The sequence below is a fragment of the Neophocaena asiaeorientalis genome, unplaced genomic scaffold (genome assembly GCF_003031525.2).
Source record: "Neophocaena asiaeorientalis asiaeorientalis breed wild unplaced genomic scaffold, Neophocaena_asiaeorientalis_V1.1 scaffold236, whole genome shotgun sequence".
Lineage (NCBI taxonomy): Eukaryota > Metazoa > Chordata > Mammalia > Artiodactyla > Phocoenidae > Neophocaena > Neophocaena asiaeorientalis.
The window spans coordinates 258,160-283,549 of record NW_020173418.1 but is presented as its reverse complement, the minus strand read 5'-3'; the positions used below and the strand labels follow the sequence as shown (position 1 = coordinate 283,549).

The 25,390-nt window shown below is 39.6% G+C and overlaps 1 protein-coding gene across 1 annotated transcript; it reads left to right on the top strand.

The window, feature by feature from the left end:
- The first annotated feature begins 10,090 nt into the window (after positions 1 to 10,090).
- Positions 10,091 to 11,614, top strand: LOC112401202 (tripartite motif-containing protein 49C-like). Its single transcript, XM_024747297.1, has 3 exons — positions 10,091 to 10,174; positions 10,641 to 10,663; positions 11,506 to 11,614. Exons 1-3 carry the CDS (start codon positions 10,091 to 10,093, stop codon positions 11,612 to 11,614), a joined length of 216 nt encoding a protein of 71 aa, XP_024603065.1.
- The last annotated feature ends 13,776 nt before the right edge of the window (positions 11,615 to 25,390 follow it).

Sequence of the window (25,390 nt, the reverse complement as noted above, 5' to 3'; positions counted from 1 at the left end):
CTTCTGGGACCCCTATTATGCGAATGTTGTTTCTTTTAATGTTGTCCCAGAGGTCTCTTAGGCTGCCTTCATTTCTTTTCAGTCTCTTTTCTTTATTCGGTTCTGCAGCAGTGAATTCCACCATTCTGTCTTCCAGATCAGTTATCCGTTCTTCTGCCTCAGTTATTCTGCTATTGATTCCTTCTAGTGTAGTTTTCATTTCAGTTATTGTATTGTTCATCTCTGTTTTTTTGTTCTTTAATTCTTCTAGATATTTGTTAAACATTTCTTGCATCTTCTCGATCTTTGCCTCCATTCTTTTTCTGAGGTCCTGGATCATCTTCACTATCATTATTCTGAATTGTTTTACTGGAAGGTTGCCTATCTCCATTTCACTTAGTTGTTTTTCTGGGGTTTTATCTTGTTCCTTCATCTGGTATATAGCTCTCTGCCTTTTCATTTTGTCTATCTTTCTGTGAATGTGGTTTTTATTCCACAGGCTGCTGGATTGTAGTTCTTGCTTCTGCTGTCTGCCCTCTGGTGGATGAGACTATCTAAGAGGCTTGATGGGAGGGACTGGTGGTGGGTAGAGCTGACTGTTGCTCTGGTGGGCAGAGCTCAGTAAAACTTTAATCCACTTGACTGTTGATGGGTGGGGCTGGGTTCCCTCCTTGTTGGTTGTTTGGCCTGAGGCAACCCAACACTGGAGCCTACCTGGGCTCTTTGATGGGGCTAATGACAGATTCTGGGAGGGCTCATGCCAAGGAGTACTTCGCAGAAATTCTGCTGCCAGTGTCCTTGTCCCCACAGTGAAACAGACCCACCCCCCCACCTCTGCAGAAGACCCTCAAACACTAGCAGGTAGGTCTGGTTCAGTCTCCCCTGGGGCCACTGCTCCTTCCCCTGGGTCCCAGTGCACACACTACTTTGTGTGTGCCCCCCAAGAGTGGAGTCTTTGTTTCTCCCAGTCCTGTCAAAGTCTTGCAATCTATTCCCACTAGGCATCAAAGTCTGATTCTCTAGGAATTCCTCCTCCCATTGCTGGACCCCCAGGTTGGGAAGCCTGACATGGGGCTCAGAACCTTCACACCAGTGGGTGGACTTCTGTGGTATAAGTGTTCTCCAGCCTGTGAGTCACCCAGCCACCAGTTATGGGATTTGATTTTAATGTGTTTGCGCCCCTCATACCATCTCATTGTCGCTTCTCCTTTGTCTTTGGATATGGGGTACCTTTTTTGGTGAGTTCCAGTGTCTTCCTGTTGATGATTGTCCAGCAGCTAGTTGTAATTCTGGTGTTCTCACAAGAGGGAGTGAGAGCACACCCTTCTACTCCGCCATCTTGGTTCCTCCTATGATTCCATTTCTATGAAATATCTTCTCACAGTTCTGGAGACAGGAAGTCCAAGACCCCTGGGCCAGCAGGATTGGTCTCTGGTGAGAGCTCTTGTCTTGGGTTGCAGATGGCCATTTTCTCTGTGCATGCCACCCATATCTTCTTTTCTATACAAGTGAGGAAAGACAGTCTCTTCAATAAATGTTGTTGGGGAAAGTGGACAACTACAAGTAAAAAAATGAAATTAGAACATTCTTTAATACCATACACAAAAATAAACTCAAAATGGATTAAAGACCTAAATGTCAGACCGGATACTATAAAACTCTTAGAGTAAAACACAGGCAGAACAGTCTGACATAAATTGCAGAAATATCTTTTTCGAGCCTTCTCCTAAAGTAATGGAAATAGAAAAATAAATAAATGGGAACTAATTAAACTCAAAAGCTTTTGCACAGCAAAAGGAAACCATAATCAAAATGAAAAGACAGGGCTTCCCTGGTGGCGCAGTGGTTGAGAGTCCGCCTGCCGATGCAGGGGACACAGGTTCGTGCCCCGGTCTGGGAAGATCCCACATGCCGTGGAGCGGCTGGGCCCGTGAGCCATGGCCACTGGGCCTGTGCGTCCGGAGCCTGTGCTCCGCAACTGGAGAGGCCACAGCAGTGAGAGGCCCGCGTACCGCAAAAAAAAAAAAAAGAGAAAAGACAACACACAGATTGGGAGAAAATATAAGCAAAAAATGTGACCAACAAGGACTTAGTCTCCAAAATTTACAAAGAACTCATGTGGCTCAGTATCAAACGAACAAACAAACAACCCAATCAAAAAATGGGCAGAAGAACTAAATAAACATCTCTCCAAAGAAGACATACAGATGACCAAGAGGCACATGAAAAGATTAACATTGCGAATTATTGGAGAAATGCAAATCAAAACTACAATGAGATATTACCTCACACCAGTCAGAATGGCCATCATCAAAAAGTCTACAAACAATAAAGGCCGGAGAGGGTGTGGAGAAAAGGGAACCCTCCTATACTGTTGGTGGGAATGTAAATTGATACAGCTACTAGGGATAACAGTATGGAGGTTCCTTAAGAATCTAAAAATGAGCTACCATATTCTTTAGCAACCCCACTCCTGACAGGTGAATGGATAAAGATGTGATACATATATACAATGAAATATTACCCACCCATAAAAAAGAACAAAAAAATGCAATTTGCAGAAACATGGATGGACCTAGCAACTGTCATACTGAATGAAGTCAAGTCAGATAGATAAAGACAAATATCATATGATGTTGCTCATATGTGGAATCTAAAAAAGTGGTACAAATGAAGTTATTTACAAAGCAGAGTCACAGATGTAGAAAACAAACTTATGGTTACCAGGGAGTAAGGTGTGGGGGATAAATTGGGAGATTGGGATTGACATATACACACTACTATATATAAAAATATAACTAATAAGGACCTACTGTATAGCACAGGGAACTCTACTCAATACTCTGTAATGGCCTAAATGGGAAAAGAATCCTTAAAAAAGAGTGGACATATGTATATGTATAACTGATTCACTTTGCTGTACATCTGAAACACACACAACATTGTAAGTCAACTGTACACCAATACAAATTTTAAAATAAATAAATATATAAATAAAATTTTCTGTCAAGTATCCTTCTTTGAGTGAAGAACCAGGGCCCATCATTGATTAGATAGGAAAATGCTTTGAGAAGTAGAATTCAAATCCAGTCAAGATAAAGAAAACCAAGATAAAGAAAACCTTAAAGATAGTTGCCCAAATTTAACAGACAGTATCATATTTCTTTCACAAAATGTCTATGATTCATTTTAGTCAATCGTGTATTATACAAATATCATATAATCATTAAATCCACAACATAACATCAATATTTCAATTGTGCATACATATTGAATAATAGAATGAGAGGATATGAGAGATATGTAGGGAACAAGAAAAAGGGACAGAGTCTTAGAGAAGAACCATTAACAGCTATTGTGTGTACAGTTATAGATGGAAAGAAAAATAGCAATAGTGTGTTACCAGAAAATAAAAAATAGATAAAAATAAAACAAACAGTAAACACTCAGAGGGAAGAATTTCATAGAGAACTGAGTGAAAAGTATAAAATTTCAGAGGATTTTAGTTCAGATGAGGTGAAACATCAAACATTAGAAGGCTATCTCTGCCAGAGAAGTAAGTGGTATTATTGGGGAGCTTGAGTGAATTGGGTTGAAAAATGGAATGTGAAGGACTCCTCTTTCTGAAGAAATATCAAGGAAGTAATGCAGACAGATTCAGACAGGTAACCAAATAGAGTGGGTAATAATGGGTCGCTGCAGTTAGGACTAAAATATAGTTCCTTAAATGCAGATAAGAAATTGGTATTTGGGGAGTGCATTTATTTTCCAAACGACAACTTCATGGATTACAAGTGTGAATTTAAGGTGTGACTTTTTACCAGAGATTGGATTGTGGCAATTGGATTAAGTAGATTTCAAAAGGTTTGACTTCATTCATTGGCATCAGGGTGTGTTTTCAACTCTGCCAAAATCTAATCACATGCACTTATACATTTTCTAAGGTTTGATAACACTATCACTTAGAGGAAATGGGTGTGGTCTTCAGAGAATATATAAAACCTCCAGCAAAGAGCCAAGCTCTTTCTTCCCCAGAACCCAGAACTGTTGTGTTTGGAGTTGGCTGGGCTGTGGAGACTTTTGAAAGTTACTGCCACCAGGAGGTGAGCACCTAATCCCTGAACTGAATTTTTAAGAGTTATTTACTGAACAAGAGTGGAACAGTTCATTAACTATACCCAAAGGTGAGTTCTGATCAAGGTACAATGAATTTCCAGTATGTTCACTTAAAAATGAGACTTTAATAGTAATCGTGAGCATGAAAGCTAAGTTGTTTTTTCTATCAGAAATATCTGTATGTGAGTACTGTATCCAGCATTTATTCCATATGTGATTTGTAGACAAGTAACTTATTTTACCTACACTATGTTAATTAACCTCATTATAAAATAGAAAATTAGTTAATATTGTTAAGAGGATTAAAATAGCTAATCCATATAAAAGGAGTTAATCCAATGCCTAGAAATAGTAAACACACACATATTAGGTTTTCCTATTATCATTTTAATATTAAAATGATCATTTATGTTATCAATCTAGAAATGATTATATTCATAATGAATTCTTATCCAGGTTCTAGCCCACTCTACACAGGGCTTATCTATATTTTCTCACTCTTCATCAAACTATCTCCTCATTTGACCCATGTTTGAGTCAATGGCTTTATGTTCCATACCAATGGTCCCCAACTTTTGGCACCAGGGACTGGTTTTGTAGAAGACAAGTTTTCCACGGACGTGGTGGGGGATGGTTCAGGCGGTAATGGGAGCGGCAGAGGAAGCATCGCTCGCTCACCCGCCACTCACCTCTTGCTGTGAGGTCCAGTTCCTAACAGGCCCCGGATTGGGGGTTGGGGACCCCTGTTCTATACCACTGATAATTGTGTGGTCATCGATCAGAAGTCCATAACTTCCCTGTCAAGAATTTTTACTTATAAATAGATCTGTGCACCATTGCTTCACTGCTCATCATTTTTCAAAAGGCATCTTAAAGCTGATGTTGTAGTTGTTCAGCTAAGCAATTGTTTACTTTCTGTCTCTTTTTGACCAGAACAAAATTCTCAGCCTTGGAAAGAAGTAGCCTCCTTCATTCAACTTCTTATAGACAGGGAAGATAACAGCACTCATATATAGATAAACCAAATATTTAGTCACAATGTATGATAACTGAAAGTATATCTTCTTTAATTTGAATAACCAGTTTAATACGACATGATGGTAATAAAGTGAGGAACTTATTAACAAACAATTTTGGGGCTGATACTGTTTTTCCAAATGGTTTTCACATCCATTGATGATTCTGGTCTGAATATATTAATTCTGATGGTTGTGAAATGATTTTTCTATTTCTTTGATTCCTGTTACATTTATGATTGGCAATCTCAGAGTTGGTTAATTTATTGCCTCGATGACATTGTCCAAAACCATGTCTTCCATTTCTCTGTCGCCCTCAGGTTGTATGCTTTGGTCTCTAGGCAAATGCATTTTGTGGTCACAAAAAGACAGCCCCATGCATCACCTTCAAACACTGTCCAGATGAACCTAAAACAGTTGACTCTTCCTTATGTTTCTTTGCATGAGCAAAAAGAAATATTAACCAAACCCTCCTAATAACATTTTCTTCAAATTTCATTGACCTAATAGGGTCAAATGACCATATAACCTATCACTGGAAGAGGGATAATGGTGGTTGCTCTAGGTGGAATACTCTTTGGCAGGGGATTGTACTGGAATTGTATTAGAAAGCTGAAATCCTGATGGAAAAGCTGTGTTTGACACATCAATATGCTGTCTGAATAAAATGAAGACACTCTGTTACTCAGCATCCTCTTTCTGTTATATGCAATACATATATGTTACATGCAGTACAACTATATACACTACCTTATTGGTATGAGTTGGAAGTAAATAATTCTTATACTCCTTGGTATTGTTAATGGCTTTGAAAAGGCACTTCTTTTAAGGCTCATGACAACATAATGTTCCCTTTCTTTACTTTTCTCTCCTCAGAAACATGGGTTCCGTCATCTTCTGGAATGAATTCACCTGTTTCCTATGTGCGAAGTATTTCATAGACCCGGTCACTCTAATCTGTCAGCACAGCTTTTGCATGCCATGTCTCTGTCTCTGCTGGGAGGAAACCCAACGTCCTCCTTGCTGCCCTGTGTGCAGGGAACCATCCCATCACATGAACTTGAAAACCAATATCGTTTTGAAGACAAGGGTATTCCTTGCCAGACGGACAGGACCCTATGACTTATCAAGCTATGCAGAAGAGATATGTGAGATACACATGAAAACAAAAAACTTCTTCTGTGAGGTCACCAAAGACGTGCTTTGTTTACCTTGCTGTAAGTCTGAGGAGCATGGGGCTCACAGACATTGTTCCATTGAGTGGATGGCTGAGGAATACCGGGTAAGCAATGGCTGAGAGAGAAGTTTGAACCTGGGGGGCACTTTACCTGAGAGAGAATGCAAAAGAAAGTGAAGTTAATTATTCTCCATTCATGTAAAATATAAAGCAGATACTAACTAGTATTATGTGCCTGGTCCTAGGATAAACTATTGAAGAAAATATGTTCTCAATCTTAAGTGCTTAAATTTTTTACTTTTTAAAATCTTACAACCTGAGTTCTTGGTTATAATGAGGTTGATCATGTTTGGAACTGTGATTAGTCAGTGTAAAACCAAGATGGACAAATCTGTTAATTTCAGTGGTTATTGGTCACTATAGCCATGATTTCAACAAGCCTAATCTCATAGAGTCTATTTAGAAACATTGTCCTTTAGCTAAAATAATAGAGTAGTAGGAGACAAGAACTATCAGCAGGACAACTAAAATCTGACACAGGATTTACATAATGAAAATGGGTTAGGTGAAATAAAGTTTTGGGGCAAGTTTCCTCTATGGAGAAACACCCTTTCCAACTACCGACCTATACTGTGGTTATAAATGTCCTACATATTAGATAATTTGGCTTAACAGTGAAAATAAAATCTCCCTTTGTCTTCTTGAGTGATCACTAATAAGATATTCCCTGCCATTCTTCATCCATTAGGATCTGAAATTTTCAATATCAGCTTCTCTGATATTCACACTGTTGGTTTTTTTGCAGCAAAAGCTTCTGAAGCAAATGAGGTCTATGTGGCAAAAGATACAAGAAAATAAAAGAAATCTAAAGAGAGAAGTCAGCAAACTCAGGACATGGGAGGTAAACAAGAAATTCTGTTTCATTCAGCACCAGTTTGGGACACTTGGTGGTTATTCAATAAGATCTTGAACTAATAATCATAATATTTATGTTTCTCTATGGGTGACTATCCAATAGCAAAAGGCTTTCATCTACTCATGTAGAAAGAAGTATGCCCCCTTATAGGATTTCTTTCTAAAATCAAAATATCGAAGTAAAAGATCTTATTTCCTGGGCAACACCATAACACATCAACATATATAGAAAAATCACAATCAACAAGGTATACCATAATTAGTGAATGAGATAAACTCAGGGTTTCTTAGAAGGAAAATCTTTGAAAATTCAGGGAGACCTTCTCAGACTATTTGGATGGTAAAGAACAATTTGAAGTAGGAAATTCATGAGGATGGCAGGCATGTAAATGTGTGCAAGCTGACGACTAGAAACTAGAGGATCATGTGGATATTGAGATTCTACAAAGTTCATATTTGTTGCTACCTATACTATTAGAGAGGCAGTGCTGAGAGATATGGCTGGAAATGGAGGATAGGTCAGTTCAAAATGTGACCTAAATGCATGGCTGAGAAATTTGGATCTACCGTTTGTTGATTCAAAAATATGAATTGAGCACCACTAATAGGAGTGGTGAAATAACAGTACATATAGATTCTCAAGGAAGTAATGATTTCATGATGGAAACATATAAAAAAGCAATATTAAAATATACTCACCATTACAAAGGAAATTTAAATGGGGCTGTGTGTATGACAAGGAGATATAGGAAAATTAACTCAATTATTTAAAGGTGATATAATCAAAGTTATCAGTTACAATATTTTCCCTTTGAAATGTTGAGTGCCATGTCATAATAACTCTTCTAAGTCACTATAGAAATAGACAAAAAGAACAGATTTCCTTGTACTCAAGGAACTAATGGAGTAGTGGAGAGAGCCAATTAACAATTCAAAATATAACCTTTATGGCATGATCCTTTGTGCTAAGTGTTTTTGAGAAAAATTTAGCAGTAAAGGTAAATAAGAATAGTAATTTTGATAAAATTAAATTTTACATATGATCACAAAAATGTTACAGTGGAAGATTACATTTGGGCTGACATCTGCGTGAGGTGTCTAGGTGGGTGGCTATTTGGGGAAAGAGCTTTTTAGGAAGAGATAACTAAACTCAACACATCTCAGACTTAACCTATCCTTTTCTCACACCACACTTGCCTTTATTTCTCCATTGTGTAAGCTAGATATGAAGGAGAATGAGAAAGAGTAGTGAAATTGGAAGTCTAACCTTAAAGTTGGAGAATCCTTAAAAGAGTGTACAGGAATAACTTGGCCACAGATAATGGGAAACTGTAGGACTCAAGAGATATTCTTTATGGTAGAGAAACATGAGAAAATAGGATTGATTTGATTGTAATGTTAAGAAGATAAAATTTAAAAACTGAGAACCAGTTTCTTCTCTGAAGTTGAAACATCACTGAAGATGGAAACAAAGGAAGAAATGCTGCTTTGGGTTAAGAAAATTTTAGTTCGAGAAATGTTGCACTTTGAATTTTGGGGAGCTATCCTCACAGAAATAAGTCGTAAGGAATCGAATGAATGAGGTTGGAGCTTACATGAAAGATTTTGTCTGGACAGGGACATTTCACAATTGTCTCTATTTTCTAAGCATTAGATGGATACCACAGGAGAGTTTTAAGAATGAAAAGAATAAAATTTTTACATGAAAAGATAACTGGAGGGATCTCTGTATTAATGGGTCCAGCAGGGAAAGAGGAGCTGGTCAATGTAAATTGAGGGAGGGACATACAGAGAGAGGGATTTGTTTGAAGCCCAAGGTTTATAGGTTTTATGGAATGAAAGATTGGTGTTAATAGGAAGAGGTTCTTAGTAACATGCATAGGAAGAATTATGTGGATTCAACAAAGGAGGTTCTTGGTGATATGTGGTTTCACACAAGAGCTGTGAATTGAAGAGAGTTCATTGCTTTGATGGAAGATTGAGCTTCATTAATGTGCACAGTGAATGTACACCTGTGATCAAAAATTTTGCTTTCTTGGAGGTAAAAATGACAGCCCAAGAACCAAATGAAGATGTTGGGTCAATGGTCCATGTTTTGTTTTGCTTAAAACAATGTGAGTCAAATATTTTTTAAAAGTTGAGAGGAAAGAAGGAAAAGAGAAAGTGAAAAAAAAAAAAAAAAGAGAGAGAGAGAGAGAAGATGGGAATTAGGACCAAAATGTGGTTGTCTGTGGACCAACATCTCTAAGGGTTGGGTGGAGGTCAGCTAGGAAGTGGAGTGTATAGCCTCAGGCAGGAGGAGTCAAGCTGCATCCATGCACACAAGGTTCTGGCCTGCATGACGTTTGTGGTACTAGATGTTAATACTTTAGAAAGGTCTTATCTAACTGTATGAAGTAATATTTGCTATTATTTCCTAAAAACAGAGGAAATACCTGAGGTTAAGAGACTAAATTGATTTAGTCATTAGAGTACTGTGTGTATTATATAACACAATTATTAAATCACAAGTACCTGTTTTTAAGAAAGTGTGGATATTTGAGGCAAAGTGTTTAGAATCAAGATACTGACTTCAGGTTCAATGAAATTAAAAAGTGAGTTGAACAAAAAAAGAAAGTCCCAAAAAAGCTGTTCTTAATGAAAGTACCAAATTTCTAACTATCAGAAGACAAATTATTGATAACTGAGAGGAATGAAATCTGCTAAAATATATGACCTAATTAGTTCATTGTCACTCTAGGGTTATGTGACACTGTGTAGGAATATGATCCGGCCTGAATACTGGAAGGTTTGCCCCTTTGTCCACCATGAAGAGAAACATTATTTAAGGAAAATAGAAGAGGAAAGCGATGAGATTTTTCAGCAACTCAAAGGAAGTCAACACAATATGTATCTAAAGGGGAAACTCTTAAGTCAGATATATGAGGAACTCAAGGAATTGTGCCATAAACCAGACATGGAGCTGCTCCAGGTAAGGACTGAGGACTGGAGATTCATGGTGTTGCTTGGATAATATCCACCTTTCCTTGGTCCATCATGTGCTTTCTTATCATGCTTTCTGATGCTGTGATAAGATGCTGTCCAGGTAATGCTAATGACCAAAGGCCATTCTTGCCATACACAAGAATAACAAAGGTTTGTGGAAAGGTAAGTGAAAGAAATCGTAGAGTCATTCTTTTTCAATTCTCCTAACAGACATTCAATTACTGAACAACTGCAACAGAGAAGCTTGTTGGAAGATATATGAATTTATATCTGGACCAGGCAATATTGAAAAATTTGAGAATCTTGACAACTCATTTCCCCTTTCTGTTTCTTTGCCCATGATAAAATTTGCTGAAAATTGGGTTCATCCACCCCAGAGAATAAGAAACTAGGTCTTCGCTCTGAATCTTGTGAAGTGACTAAGACCATCTTTTCTGTTTTCCTCTTTACAGCATTATGACAACATGTTGAAAAGGTAAGTTTTCCCTCCTTTTCAAGTTTTAAGAACTGTAACTGTGATCAGCCATTTGATGCTGAAATAGGAGCATAAGTTATCATGACACTATAACTTCTTTCATAAAGTATTTATATTTCCCTTTCTCCAAAGGTAGAAAGAGTGTCCTTGTTTGTTTTGCCTAAGGTGGAGCTGGGTAGAGGGTTTATTTACAAGGTTCTGTGCAAAGGTTACATGAAGACAACTACCATTTTTTAGAAATATAAAAACACAGGGGGAATGTGCCCAAAGCCAGGACAGGATTATGTGCAAAAAATAAGGGTTTCAGAGAAACCTAATGTAGAAGCAAGGAGAGAATGTGCTTAAAGAGGTTCATCAGGGTATTGGCTTTCCATGTGTAGCACAAGGCAACTTCAAATGGAAAGGCTGTACAACGCACTTAGTGAAACTGAGTCCTAGGAAGCAAAATTGCTGCCTTAGCTAAGCTCCTCAACCACTAGTTTGTTTATACAGACACTGAGCATTTCAGTGGTAACTACTGTGGATTAAAATTCATAATGCCTTTCTTGAATGTCCACAATTTTGAGCCATGTTGCATAGCTCTGTGATTTGCTGAGAGGACCCCGTCATGATTAATTTGAATTGGATCCTAGGATTGCAGTCTTAGCAGATGGGATAGGATTTTCTTTGATTGTCATGAAACAAATTGTCATTTGCTGCATTCCCTAGTTTGGGGATTTACTTTCACGGCCCCTGAACCTAATTATTGGGATTTAAATAAAGTGTATTCAGAGGGATGTAGATATAATCACTGTGATGAAAACTCTGAGCTCAAAAGAGCAAACACATGTTGTTCCTTGCAGAAGTGAGTCAGCACAGCTGCACGTGCCCCAGCCTGTAGTCCCACAGCTCAGTTCATGGCCCATTCCTGGACTGGTAGACTGGCTCAACCAATTCCAAGGTAACAGGTAGCCCTCTGGTGGGAGAGTTGTACATTCCCCTTTGTTAGTGTCCTGTGGGTGACCTTCTCCATTTCTCAATCTGTGGATTTTTTGCTGGGAACTTTTATCACCAAATTTACCCTTATAGAAGAATAACATATATGGAAAAAAAAAACAAATTGGTATCTGGAAAAACAAAAGCCATTTATGATGAGTTGTAGTAAGCTATCTGGAGGGTAAAAAAATAGGAAAGGATAATTGATGGCCTGCAGTAGGTTGAGGTATGGTGTTGACTGTTCACATGAAACATGTAACTCTGCATGTACATTCAGTACATTACAAATCTTAGGAAAGTGGGGCTATCAGTGGTTGTGAGATGCTCAGAGAGTTTTAACTTGGTTTATAAAACTGTTTGTAATAGGGGCTTCCCTGGTGGTGCAGTGGTTGAGAATCTGCCTGCCAATGCAGGGGACATGGGCTCGAGCCCTGGTCTGGGAATATCCCACATGCCTGTGGAGCAACTAGGCCCGTGAGCCACAAGTACTGAGCCTGCGCTGCACAACAAAGAGGCCGTGACAGTGAGAGGCCTGCACACTGCGATGAAGAGTGGCCCCCACTTGCCACAACTAGAGAAAGCCCTCACACAGAAATGAAGACCCAACACAGCCATAAATAAATAAATAAATGTTAAAGGCAAAGAAGAAAGGGGAAATTGTAGATAGAGTAAGGATCTAGTTTTTTTAAAAAAACTGTTTATAATAAATACAAAAGATATTTTATTCACATCACACAAAAATACGGTATAATCAATTTTACTACAAACATAAAATGAAATTTTGTGCACATTGGCAAGGTAAACTGATAATTTGTTTCATTAAATTTGTCCCTTTTTTTCAAGGTATGCTGGCCAACAATTCTCACAAAAAAAAACACTTCAAAAGTATGAATTTTTCTTTCGTTTTATGTTAACTTTGCATGCTTTAGTGAAAACTCCTCATGTCAGGAAAAGTGCTCACTCTGTAGCAGTTATCATAAGTATTAATTTTTTTTAAGATGTTGGGGGTAGGAGTTTATTAATTAATTAATTTATTGTTGCTGTGTTGGGTCTTCGTTTCTGTGCGAGGGCTATCTCTAGTTGTGGCAAGCGGGGGCCTCTCTTCATCGCGGTGCACAGGCCTCTCACTATTGCGGCCTCTGTTGTTGCAGAGCACAGACTCCAGACGCACAGGCTCAGTAGTTGTGGCTCACGGGCCTAGTTGCTCCACGGCATGTGGGATCCTCCCAGACCAGGGCTCGAGCCCATGTCCCCTGCATTAGCAGGCAAATTCTCAACCATTGCGCCACCAGGGAAGCCCTATTAATTTTATTATTGTACATTTTCTAGGAGATGGGCAAGCTACTTTTATTTCTGACAGTTAATTGCAAATTTCAAATGTTCCAGGTAAAATAATGGCTAAAACTTAGCAATATGTCATATATATTTATTTTTAAATTATGATTTCTTCCATTTTTGTCTGGCTAAAATCTTATTATGAAGACAGACCAGTAGACCTTGGACTGCAAAAGATTTCTAAAGCTCTCTTCTGTCTTGCCACCTATTTCTAATAATAAGCTGGGAAACCCAGACACTATATAAAGCTCTTGTCCATCAGGAATTTATTTATTTATTTATTTATTTTATTTTTTGCTGTACGTGGGCCTCTCACTGTTGTGGCCTCTCCCGTTGCGGAGCACAGGCTCCGGACAGGCAGGCTCAGCGGCCATGGCTCACGGGCCCAGCCGCTCCGCGGCATGTGGGATCCTCCCGGACCGGGGCACGAACCCGTGTCCCCTGCATCAGCAGGCGGACTCTCAACCACTGCGCCACCGGGGAAGCCCCCATCAGGAATTTATAACACTGTTTGTTAATATAATTTTTTTCCTTCTTCCTGCAGTGCACATTGCCTTGGATAATGAAATAGTCACTGGTCATGTCCCTGTGTTTGAAGATCTGAGATGTCTGCTGGCTGGTCCTGATCATCCTGTTGTCAACAACACTCCACCAGGATCTAAATATCTTCTTGCCTGGGGAGCTGAGTCATTCACTTCCGGTCAACATTACTGGGAGGTGGATGTAGCGGGCTGTTGCAGCTGGGCAATTGGATTTTGTAATGATTCTTGGGCAAGAAAGAATGACATGGTACTTGACTCGGAGGGAATTTTTCTACTTCTTTGTATCAAAGAGAACAACCAGTGCAGTCTCTTTACCTCCTCCCCACTATCACCTCAATACGTCAAAAGGCCTCTAGGCCGGGTGGGGTTGTTCCTGGATTATGATGGTGGTTTCCTGAGCTTTTTCAATGTAGCCAATAGTTCCCTCATTTGTCGTTTCCTCTCCTGCTCCTTCTCTTCTCCTCTCAAACCTTTTCTTTGCTCTGGACACCCCTGATCATCAACAGATCAAAAATCTGACCACAGGTGTCAAGAATATCAATAACTGAGATTGTTAATTTAGTGCCCACTTGATTTTCTGTAACTTCTTCCATTATGAAATGTATTAATTGATTTTCTTAAAAGGTTGGATATGTTAAGGGTATACATTTGTTTCTGTTTTCTTTAAATAAAAATAATCTCTCTTGGAATGCTGTGCATTCATTATTCTATGTCTTGGTCTGTTCACTTGATTTCTAAGGTAGCGGAGGTCAACAATACTTGGCCTGTTTATCCAGTTTAGTAGGTTAAAGCAAGAGCACAGTGTTCTTCTCACTGGCAGACTTGGAATTCTCTTCTCCCTGCTATGCATCTGCTAAATCATGTTCCTTCATCAAATCTCAGTTTTTAAATATTTTTTTCAGGGATTTATTTATTTATTTTTTTTTTTGCAGTAGGCGGGCCTCTCACTGTTGCGGCCTCTCCCGCCGGGGAGCAGAGGCTCCGGACGCACAGGCTCAGTAGCCATGGCTCACAGGTGCAGCCGCTCCACGGCATGTGGAATCTTTCTGGACCGGGCCACGAACCCATGTCCCTTGCATCGGCAGGCAGACTCTCAACCACTGCGCCACCAGGGAAGCCCTCAGGGATTTATTTTTAAAGCTTCCAGACTAAATGAGAGCATCTTGTTGGAAAGACTCTGCAAATCTTATATTTTTCTTCATAAAACTCACAGCCTAATACTGGCTTTCCCCTCTAATTTACCTGCTAGAAGAAGGTTTACGTCTGCAATATGTACGGATAAGTTACAGGCAAGTAGAACACACCTACCTGCCTTAAATACATCTGTCTGAGTAAGTTAATAGAGGTACAAGGTCATAAATGAAAACGTGATCTACGACTATTTAAAATCTTGTTAAATGTAACAAAAATCAGATGGAAAAATGGAGGCTGTAATTTACCGAGTATACAAAATAGGCTACCTGTAAAAATAGGCTAGATAAATTCTCTATTACAGACACACTAAATATAAATGCACACATATCTTAACAGAATGAAATTGATAGAAAAAATAAGACTGCATACCTCAGAAGTTTCAGAAATTTTAATGAAGAAACCTGTGGTCACAAATCTTGAATTCTCACCTATCTCAAAGGACAGTAACGTTTTTGCTGTGTAAAATGAAGAATATTCAAGAAAAAAATTGCATTTAAAAGGTTTCTAAAGTTAATAAAATCTTAAAAGTCAATGTAATAGTACATTCCTACCATGATTCATATGATCCATAACTACCACATGATCCATTAATTTCACTTCTGGATATTTATTAGAAGAAATCAAAAGGACAAACTGGAAAAGCTACATGGATACAATCTCTTTACAACAGCACCTAGATTAATATTTGCTTAAATAACTGCAAGAGATGTGAGCGTGCTAGAAAGTGGCTGGTGCACTCCCTTAAATCCCTGTAGTTCAGCCTAGCCATGTTGACACACTAGAAATCCATTACAAGGACATATGCCATTTAGCATTAAAAAGTATAAAAAATATAAAAGTTCTCTCGGGCTTCCCTGGTGGCGCAGTGGTTGAGAGTCCGCCTGTCGATTCAGGGGACGTGGGCTCGTGCCCCGGTCCGGGAGGATCCCACATGCCGCAGAGCGGCTGGACCCCTGAGCCATGGCCACTGAGCCTGCGCGTCCGGAGCCTGTGCACCACGGGAGGGGCCACAGCAGTGAGAGGCCCGCGTACCGCAAAAAAAAAGCTCTCTCATTTTAGGCTTACTACACAGGATTACCTACCCAGAGAATGACCTGAATATTCACTCTGTTTCTCAATAAATGCATCATTTTAGTAAACATTTCTTATTGCAGTGCTAATAATATGGTAACACTAATAATGATAATACTGAAATTTTGTTATTTCAAATCACCTTATGAGAGCTTGACAGATATCAGTGCTTTTAACCTTTAATTTTATATCCAGTGTATTAATAGTTTTGTGGTGATTCCAATCAGTCTTCCCCAGTGTGCTTGACTCCCCCCACCCCCCCACACACACAGAGCATTTTTATGGATGTGATTCTAGATTCTTCTCCTGGTTGCAGCAGAAGCATGGAACCATGTGGTAAGTGAACCTGCAGGGTCTTGGCTTCTGAGGCCAATGGAGCCACAAAAAATTCTTGTGACCTAGTCTGTGGCCTGGACTTTCCTGCATTGTCATCTGCTACTTGTATGCTCTCTTAGGGTCCCATCAGCCTAACCTGAGAACAAACAGAGACCCTGGAGGTTACTGAAAAGCTGTTAGGGGGCTGACACTGTCTGTGGCTGGAGAGTTTTAATGGCTGTCAGCAGAATTTACAGATAATATGTAAATTGTCACTCAGTTAAAAAAGGAAGTTAATCTGTATTATTGTATTTTTATTACTTAGAATTATTATTTATATTATTCTATATCTTGTAGAATAAAGTTAATTGTTTTTTTATTGCATATCTCATGAGAATGTTAATATTTCAAGTTGTTTATCTTTGGCATAAAAATTTGACCTCTTCTTCAAAAATGCATTAGTATCTACCTGTGAGAAAATTGACAATTGGTTGCTTAACAAGAGCTTATTTCTGCATCCAATGCAGTAGCTGTTGTTTAAAGAAATAAGAAATAACAGAAATAAATATATATCTAAAATAAATTATTATATGGCCTGAGTCAAAATACCTCCAACCCTTTTCAAAATTTTGTAGTCTGATATTCATTGTCAAAATTTTATTAAATGTATTTGTATTTTATTGTCTCATTTTTATGGTATTGTTTATTTAGACACACGGATTTCACTGATTTTATGTGTTAGGTTGAAAACTGTAAATCATATTGACCTCATTGAGCTTTATGACATTTTCTTTGGAAAAATACTTAACTACATTTACAAGCCAATCTATAGAAAAACATTGAGTATATTTAGAGTTGGTCCCTGGAACTAACAGGAACCATGCAAGGGAAAATGCACCTCCATAATCTGACACAGAAGTAAGTGTCATGCAGGTCCAGGGCAGGTGAAGGCCAACTTCCAAGGAAGGTTAAGTTCTGTTCCTGGTTCCATTATCCAGCTACCTGAGGGAGCCTAGTTCCAAAAATTCCAGCTCTAGGCTCAATGGTAATAAGGACCCTCTGTCTTCCTGGGGCAAACAGTGGAGACTCCCATTTTACTGAAGCAGCCTGGACAGCACAGGGTTACAGGTAGGAGGAACCATGGGACTGGGAACCCAGCTCTTTTAGCTGCAGTGCCTCAGACATGTGCTTACAGGGACTGGTTGTAAGAGAAAGCTCCAATTTCCCAAGGACTGGATCTCAACAGGGCCTGAGGAAAACCTTCTGCTCCATTAGCTCTGGAAAAACCACACGAGTAGCCAAGACGCGGGTACCAGAAGGGAATTTGTGGCTTAAAATGTGTGGTTCTCCATGAGCTCACAAAACGCCCCAGGCTGCAGAAGTACCTGGCTGTACAAAGGAATCCTGACAGTTTCTTAAGGGACTGGACACAGGAGGTAGGTGAGCTGAGTGTCCACATAAAGACAATCTGTCTGCAGTGGGTGCACAGCCCTGGAGCCTCAGCCCTGGACTCAAGGGTGCCTGTAGGACCTTCTTTCTGAGTAGGTGGTGACCCTGCAGACCTTCCCAGTGGTGACCCTTGGATCCCTATTCCCTTCCCTGCCTCTGCAGGTGCTCAGACTTTGAGAACTCCACATGGTTTTTCTCCAGAGAGGAAGCTTTTCTATGAGGACACATGCCAGCTCCCATACTTGGAGAATTGGCAGGGAAAGCACGGAGCAATTCTCTGCTCAACCCAGAAGTCACCCTTGGTGGATGTTCAGGAGGGAGGGGCTAGTGGGTCCCAGAGCTGCTCCTCTTCCCTTTTTTTTACACACAGAGTCTACACCCCTCACCTCCAGTGCCTGCAATCCCAGAGGACTCAGATCCACTCGACTCCTGGACAGACCTGGCAGAATAACTAGAAAGGAATCCAGCATATAGGATTCTATCTTTCCTTCCCGTTTCCTCTTTGGTAACCATAAGTTTATTTTCTATGTCTGTAGGTCTAGTTCTGTTTTATAAATAAGTTCATTTGTATCTTTTTTTAAAGATTCCACATATAAGTGATATCATATGATATTTATCTTTCTTTGTCTGGCTTACATCACTTAGTATGATAATCTTCAGGCCCAGCCATGTTGCTGCAAATGGCATTATTTCATTCTTCTGAAGGCTGAGTAATATTTCATTGTCTCTCTATATACAACATCTTTATTCATTCATCTGTCTGTGGACATTTAAGTTGCTTCCATATCTTGGCTACTGTAAATAGTGCTGCAATGAACACTGGAGTGCATGTATCTTTTCAAATTGTGGTTTTCTCTGGATATATGCCCAGGAATGGGATTGCAGGATCATATGGTAACTCTGCTTTTAGTTTCCTGAGGAACCTCCATATCATTCTTCATAGGGACTATACCAATTTGCATTCCCACCAGCAGTGTAGGAGGGTCTCTCTTTCTCCACTCCCTCTCCAGCACTTATAATTTGTATACTTTTTAGCAATGGCCATTCTCACCAGTTTGAGGTTATACCTAATCACAGTTTTGAATTACATTTCTCTAATAATTAGTGATGTTGAGCTTTTTTCCGTGTACCTGTTGGCCATTTGTGTGTCTTTTTTGGAGAAATGTCTATTTAGATCTTCTGCCCATTAAAAAATTTTTTTATTGAGCTGTATGCATATTTTGGAAATTAATCTCTTATTGGTTGTATTGTTTACAAATATTTTCTCCCAGTCTGTAAGGTGTGTTTTCATTTTGTTTATGATTTCCTTTGCTGTGCAAAAGCTTTTGAGTTTAATTAGGTAACATTTCTTTATTTTTGTTTTTTTATTTCCATTACTCTATGAAATAGATCAAAACAATCATTCCTGCAATTTATGCTAAAGAGTGCTCTGCCTATGTTTTCCTCTAGGAGTTTTAGAATATCTGGTCTTATGTTTAGTTCTTTAATCTAGTTTGTGTTTATTTTTGTATATTGTGTTACAGAATGTTCTAATTTTATTCTTTTACATGTAGCTCTCAACTTTTCCCCAGCACCACTTACTGAAGAGACTGTCTTTTACCCATTGTATATTCTTGCCTGTTTGTCATAGATTAGGTGACCATAGGTGCCTGGGTTTGTCTCTGGGTTTTCTATCCTGTTCCATTGATCTCTACTTCTGTTTTTGTGCCAGTACCATACTATTTTGATCACTGTAGCTTTGTAGTATAGTCTGAAGTCAGGGAGCTTGATTCCTCCAGCTTCATTCTTCTTTCTCAAAGTTGTTTTAGTTATTTAAAATTTTTTAGTTCTAGTTCTGTGAAAAATGCCATTGGTAATTTGATAGGGGTTTCATTGAATCTGAAGTAGCCTTGCATTGTATAGTTGTTTAACAATATTGGTTCTTCCAATCCAAGAAAAAGTATAGCTTTCCACCCGTTTGTGTCCTCTTCAATTTCTTTCATCAGTGTGTTATAGTTTTCAGAGTACAAGTCTTTTGCCTTCTTAGGTCAGTTTATACCTAGGTATTTGATTCTTTTTGACATGATGGTAAACAGGACTGTTTGCTTTATTTCTCTTTCTGATCTTTCTTTTTTAGTGTATAGAAGTGCAACAGATTTCTGTGGGTTAATTTTGTATATTGCAATTTTACCAAATTCATTGACAAGCTCTAGTAGTTTTCTGTTAGCATCTTTAGGATTTTCTATGAATAGTATCATGTCTTCTGCAGAGCTGTTATATTTTTAATGACACACTTCATAAAATGTTTTTTAATTTTGGAAACATAACTACTTTTGGTAAAAATATATTACTTATACTCATTTTCATTTTAAAGATTAATTATAATGGTAAATATTAAGATACATAACCCACATACACAAAAGTGCTTTAGGATCTTTGATTTATTTTAGAAATACAAAGGAGTTTTTTTTTTTTTTTTTTTGCAGTACGCGGGCCTCTCACTGTTGTGGCCTCTCCCGTTGCGGAGCACAGGCTCTGGACGCGCAGGCTCAGCGGCCACGGCTCACGGGCCCAGCCGCTCCGCGGCATGTGGGATCTTCCCGGACCGGGGCACGAACCCGTGTCCCCTGCATCGGCAGGCGGACTCCCAACCACTGCGCCACCAGGGAAGCCCTACAAAGGAGTTTTGAGAGCACAAATTTGAGAATGCTGATCTAGGAAGAAAGTTTACCAAAAATAAGAGGAGTGGTTTTTCCCTACTGGTGAGAAAGTTAGGTGACAGCACTTTCCTCCTTATCTTGTTTTAATCCTGTACACACCATTCAAGCAAGACTGGTATGTTCTGAGTGGTGAGGATTAGCACAGGGCAACAGCCACAGTCACTCTACTCCTTCTCAGCTGGCAAAGTGCAAATATTTGTATCTGTCATTTCCATTGTAAAAATCTTGTCCTGTTTACTACTATTTTCCATTTTCTATTTGGCATGTTTTGCCAGAATACTTTTTTTTCCAGTTTTGTGGAGGTATAATTGACATGTAATATTGTATTCATTTTAGGTGTTGTCAATAGAAAATCAAATAGCAATCAAGGTAAGAAGAAAGAAAAGAATATTGTATTCAAGACAAACTGAGGATTACTACCTGGAAAAGAGATTCTCAGAAGCTCTGAGAACTCTTCCATTGGTTAGGAGATAAAGATGCAGTTTTATACATTTTTGAGACAGAGAATTTATGTATCATATTTACCAAAGTAGCATTGTATATAAAGTTCATCAAAGATGTTTTGGATAATTTATGCATATACAGAGTAAGAGTCTGGTCAATGTGACCCCCTATATGGCATGAAAAAGAAATATTAATCTTAAGATTACAATACTAGCATCTGAAGAAAGGGTCCATTTTTCTTAAACATTGATTATATCCTCCTGTTTTCAGAAGGCCTGGTTTATGTATACTGCAGATGCACATTGCACATTGGGAAAGGTCTACCACAAAAGGGGCATGTTATTTAATTATTTTTCTGTCTGTGTTTGTTTGATTGTCCCGCCGTATGATTTTTCTTCATCACCTTCACACTTCTGATCATAAATCTGTGGATAAAAGCATTAGGTGATCATATATTTGGTCCTTCAATGCCAGGGTGGTTGTGTATCTGCTTTGGATCCATTATGTCCCTCGTTGCTGGGTCTTCATAGCCCAGTTATTCCTTTCCTTTTAGTAGGTTATGCTAGTAGAGTGATTGGCAAAGGCTTATAGTCAATTCTAGGATGTCCAACAGCATTTAATTTAATATTAACATTTATGTGTGTTATGCATGTCCTTTACCTTCTGTAAAACTATAGATGTGATCAGTAGTTACAATTTATTTAAGGATTACTATTTTTCTCATCACAGAACCTTAGAATGAGTCAATTAATTAAATGCAGTAAGCAGGCATAGAAAAAACTATATATATTTAGTGAGAGAGAGAGAAGTTTTATAGATTATACATTAGTTCAATCATCTTGGATTGCTATAGGATCACTGTATGTGTACTTTTGGCAGCAGACTTAAAACAAGCAGGGGTACGTATCATGAATAAGTTGATAGATGAGAAATGGATAATAACACATATTATAAAAATAACAATTGTCTAAAGCAGCACAGAAAATGCCTGGTCCTAAGGGGTACCAACTAAACAAGTCATTCAAAGGGCCAGGTTTTCTTTTTCTGTTTTATTTTTGCAGTACGTGGGCCTCTCACTGTTGTGGCCTCTCCTGTTGTGGAGCACAGGCTCCGGATGTGCAGGCTCAGTGGCCATGGCTCACAGGCCGAGCCTCTCCACGGCATGTGGGATCTTCCCGGACCAGGGCACGAACCCATGTCCCCTGCATCGGCAGGCAGACTCTCAACCACTACACCACCAGGGAAGCCCCAGGTTTCCTTATATGTTGTAACCATTTTACCTTTAGGAAAAATTTTCCTAGGTGTGTCTCAACTTCTTCAGATGTGTTGATGTAAATGCAAAAAGTATTGTGACTGACATTACAAACGCCTTTTTTTTTTTTTTTGCGGTACCCGGGCCTCTCACCATTATGGCCTCTCCCATTGCAAAGCACAGGCTCTGGAAGCGCAGGCCCAGTAGCCATGGCTCATGGGCCCAGCTGCTCCACAGCATGTGGAATCCTCCCGGACCGGGGCATGAACCCGTGTCCCCTGCATCAGCAGGTGGACTCTCAACCAGTGCACCACCAGGGAAGCCCCTACAAATGCCTTTTTTTTTGACCAGTAGATAAATCAATTCTATTATCTAATATTACCTGAGCTAAGGAATTTAGGGATTTCTGTTGTGCTGCAATGCTTCTTGTGGTTTCTTCAGCCATTTGAAGAATGGTGGCTGATAGATTTCTAAGCATATCCTTGTTTACATATACTCATGTGCTCAGAGCATAGAAACCCAAAAGAATTTTCCACCTGGTATCTTAGTATCCTGTTAGCATGGATCCCTTGACTCTGTAATGGGGAGAAAAAGGAGGTCCATCTCTCTTTTTATACATAGATGATGAAGTAACATAATGTCACAATAAGCATAAACCTTCTACTTGCCATCTATTAAGAAATACATGTGCCTACCCTTGGGAAGGTGGGTAGGTTCCCATACTACATATGAAGAAAAAAATCTGAGGGAGCAGAGGTAATTCCGCCTATTGTGCTTTCATTGATAGATTCGCTAATTGGAGGTTTTGATAACAGAATTGTAAACCATGGGTCATTTTGCCTGAAGGATGTCCAAAAGTGATCTCCATATTTGATATGGAAACTTGGAATCTACGTGGTCCTGGTGAGCATAGTGTTGAATTCTTCCTACCTGAAGGGCACAAAGTCTGGCCAATGGATACTCTAGAGAGAGAGAGAGAGTTGAGAGCATCCATTCTGGGTGCAAAGATGACGGGCAGGTAAAGAGGGAAGGAACAGGTCCCCACCTTGGCATTTAGCCCAAGAAAAGGGATGCTTTTTGCAAGTTTTGCAGTTTAGTCTCCTAATTCATCATAGCCTCCAGACTCTGATAATTGTCTTTTTAAGGAGGAAACGAGAAAGAATGAGGTCTAGCACCATGTTCCTGTCACCCAAGAGATGCCAAATTGATATTTTAAGCCAAAGAATGGTCATGGGAGGTGAAAGTCAAATCATGACACACTGACTGCCTGGCACAAGTGAAGGAGGAACCCAGGGACACACATGGCCTTGGGGGCACTGGTCTCCCCCTTGTGGTAGAAATCCTCTAACATGCATGGCTGAGAACCATCAGGAGTCTTTGGGGGTGGGGACTCTGTGGATACGTTCACTTAGATGTCTCCAGCACACATGACATTCCCACAATACACAAAACCCAATAAGGCCCCCTCACTCCTCTTTCCTTGGGTCATTTAAGAACAGTTATTTTTTTATAACTGAAAATTTCTACCCTGTAAACTGTCTCATCCCATTTCCCCCTTCTCCAACCCCTAGCAACCACTATTATATTCTCTGATTCTATAAAACTGTTTTTTAAATTTCTGTGTATAAGTGATACCGTATAGTATTTGTCTTTCTAGGCCACAGTGGTGCAGGGAGCTCAATGCGTTAAGAACTAGCCTCCCCAGAGTGTACAATTTTGGCTGCAAACTATTTCTAGCTGAAGGCAATCAAGACCCTGCAGAATCAAAAAGAAACCTTTACCTCTTCATGAACTACCTTAAAGAATTTAGATGGGACCTTGACCCTGAAAGAGAGCTATTACCAAGAGATAACTTTATCTGAATTATGTATCTGTGTGGCAGGACAAACATCTTATTACCAAACACTTGCTCTTCTGTGAATCACCTCTTCCTCTTTGAAGACTGCAGCCCCTATCCTTATCTCCGTGTCCTGAGATCTCATGGAAGCTTCAATTAATTGGCTTCTCCTTGAGTTTCACCGTACTTGTGGGATTCCCATATGCTTGCATTTAAATTTGTTTTTCTCCTGTTACCCTGTCTCATATCAATTTGATTATTAGGCTAGTTGAAGATCATAGAAGGGTAGAGGAAAACTTTTTCCTCCCTAAGACAGATAAAAATGAATGTGCAAGATGAAACTAAAACACAATCTTAATAATCTAAAGGAAAAAACTATAATTATCCTGTGACTTTTTGAACAGTTAAGAACTCCCTTGCCATGGTTATACATATATAGGTAAATGTAAAAACAGTAAAAGGAATATTTATTTAGAAAGGTGTGCTTTAAAACATTGAGAATTCAATCATTTTATTTCTTTGCAGTAAACGTATCAAGAGTAGTGTGAACAGTGACTGCCTTTTCATGGCATAACTGATGACAGAGAGTCAACATCTTTTTATGCTTTGTAAATTGTCATCCTCCTTTCTAAGTTTGGATCAGCCTTCTGTATTGGATCCTTTGTCTTTCAGATGTCATGAAGTTCCCTCAGAGTTTCGTTAGTCAGAAATTTCCAGACTGTGTCACTTCCTCTAGGGCTTCTTTATTCTTTTCTTCACACACTTTCCTCCTTCCTGCACTTCAGGGAGAAGAGGGATGTGAGCCTGAGAGGAACAGAGACTATGGAGAGAAGGTCACCCTTGACTAGTTCAAGATCACATGCAAGAAAATGGAGGAAGAACAGTCTGGATTGACATGCTTTATTTTTTATTTTTTTTGCGGTACGTGGGCCTCTCACCGCTGTGGCCTCTCCCGTTGCGGAGCACAGGCTCCGGACACACAGGCTCAGCGGCCATGACTCACGGGCTCAGCCGCTCCACGGCATGTGGGATCCTCCTGGACCAGGGCACAAACCCGCATCCCCTGCATCGGCAGGCGGACTCCCAACAACTGCACCACCAGGGAAGTCCTAACATGATTTGTAATCACATGAGGTTCCTCACCACATTGGCTCCCCTTGCAGGTTAGTTCCATTGAAGGAGAAAGTGTGCAGATAATCGAGTGGCTGGAAGAGCAGGAGGGAGACATTTCTACCAGTATTAGTATGGTGTGTCTGATGAGAACTGTTCTTTATTTCCGGGCAGAAACTCACAGGGCTCTATTGATCAGCAATCAGGTGGACCAGGGAGTTGGAAGGAGCTTCATCTCTGAGCTGGGAAGCCACGGGGTTGGGGCAGGTTTGAGGCCACACTCACTGGACTCTGGAACTCAGGGAAGGTGAGGAGGTGAGACTAGGAAACACCACATGTGCACTAGTGCAGGTCACCCATTTCCCATTATCAAGTGCAGAGTAAGGAACCAGATGGCTTAGGGGTCCTCACATATTCTTTGGTTCCTGCTCTGGAGAAGATTCACCTGCAGGACACCTGGCCCTGACGCTGTGCAGGAGAGGGCCCCAGAATCCACCTGGATCC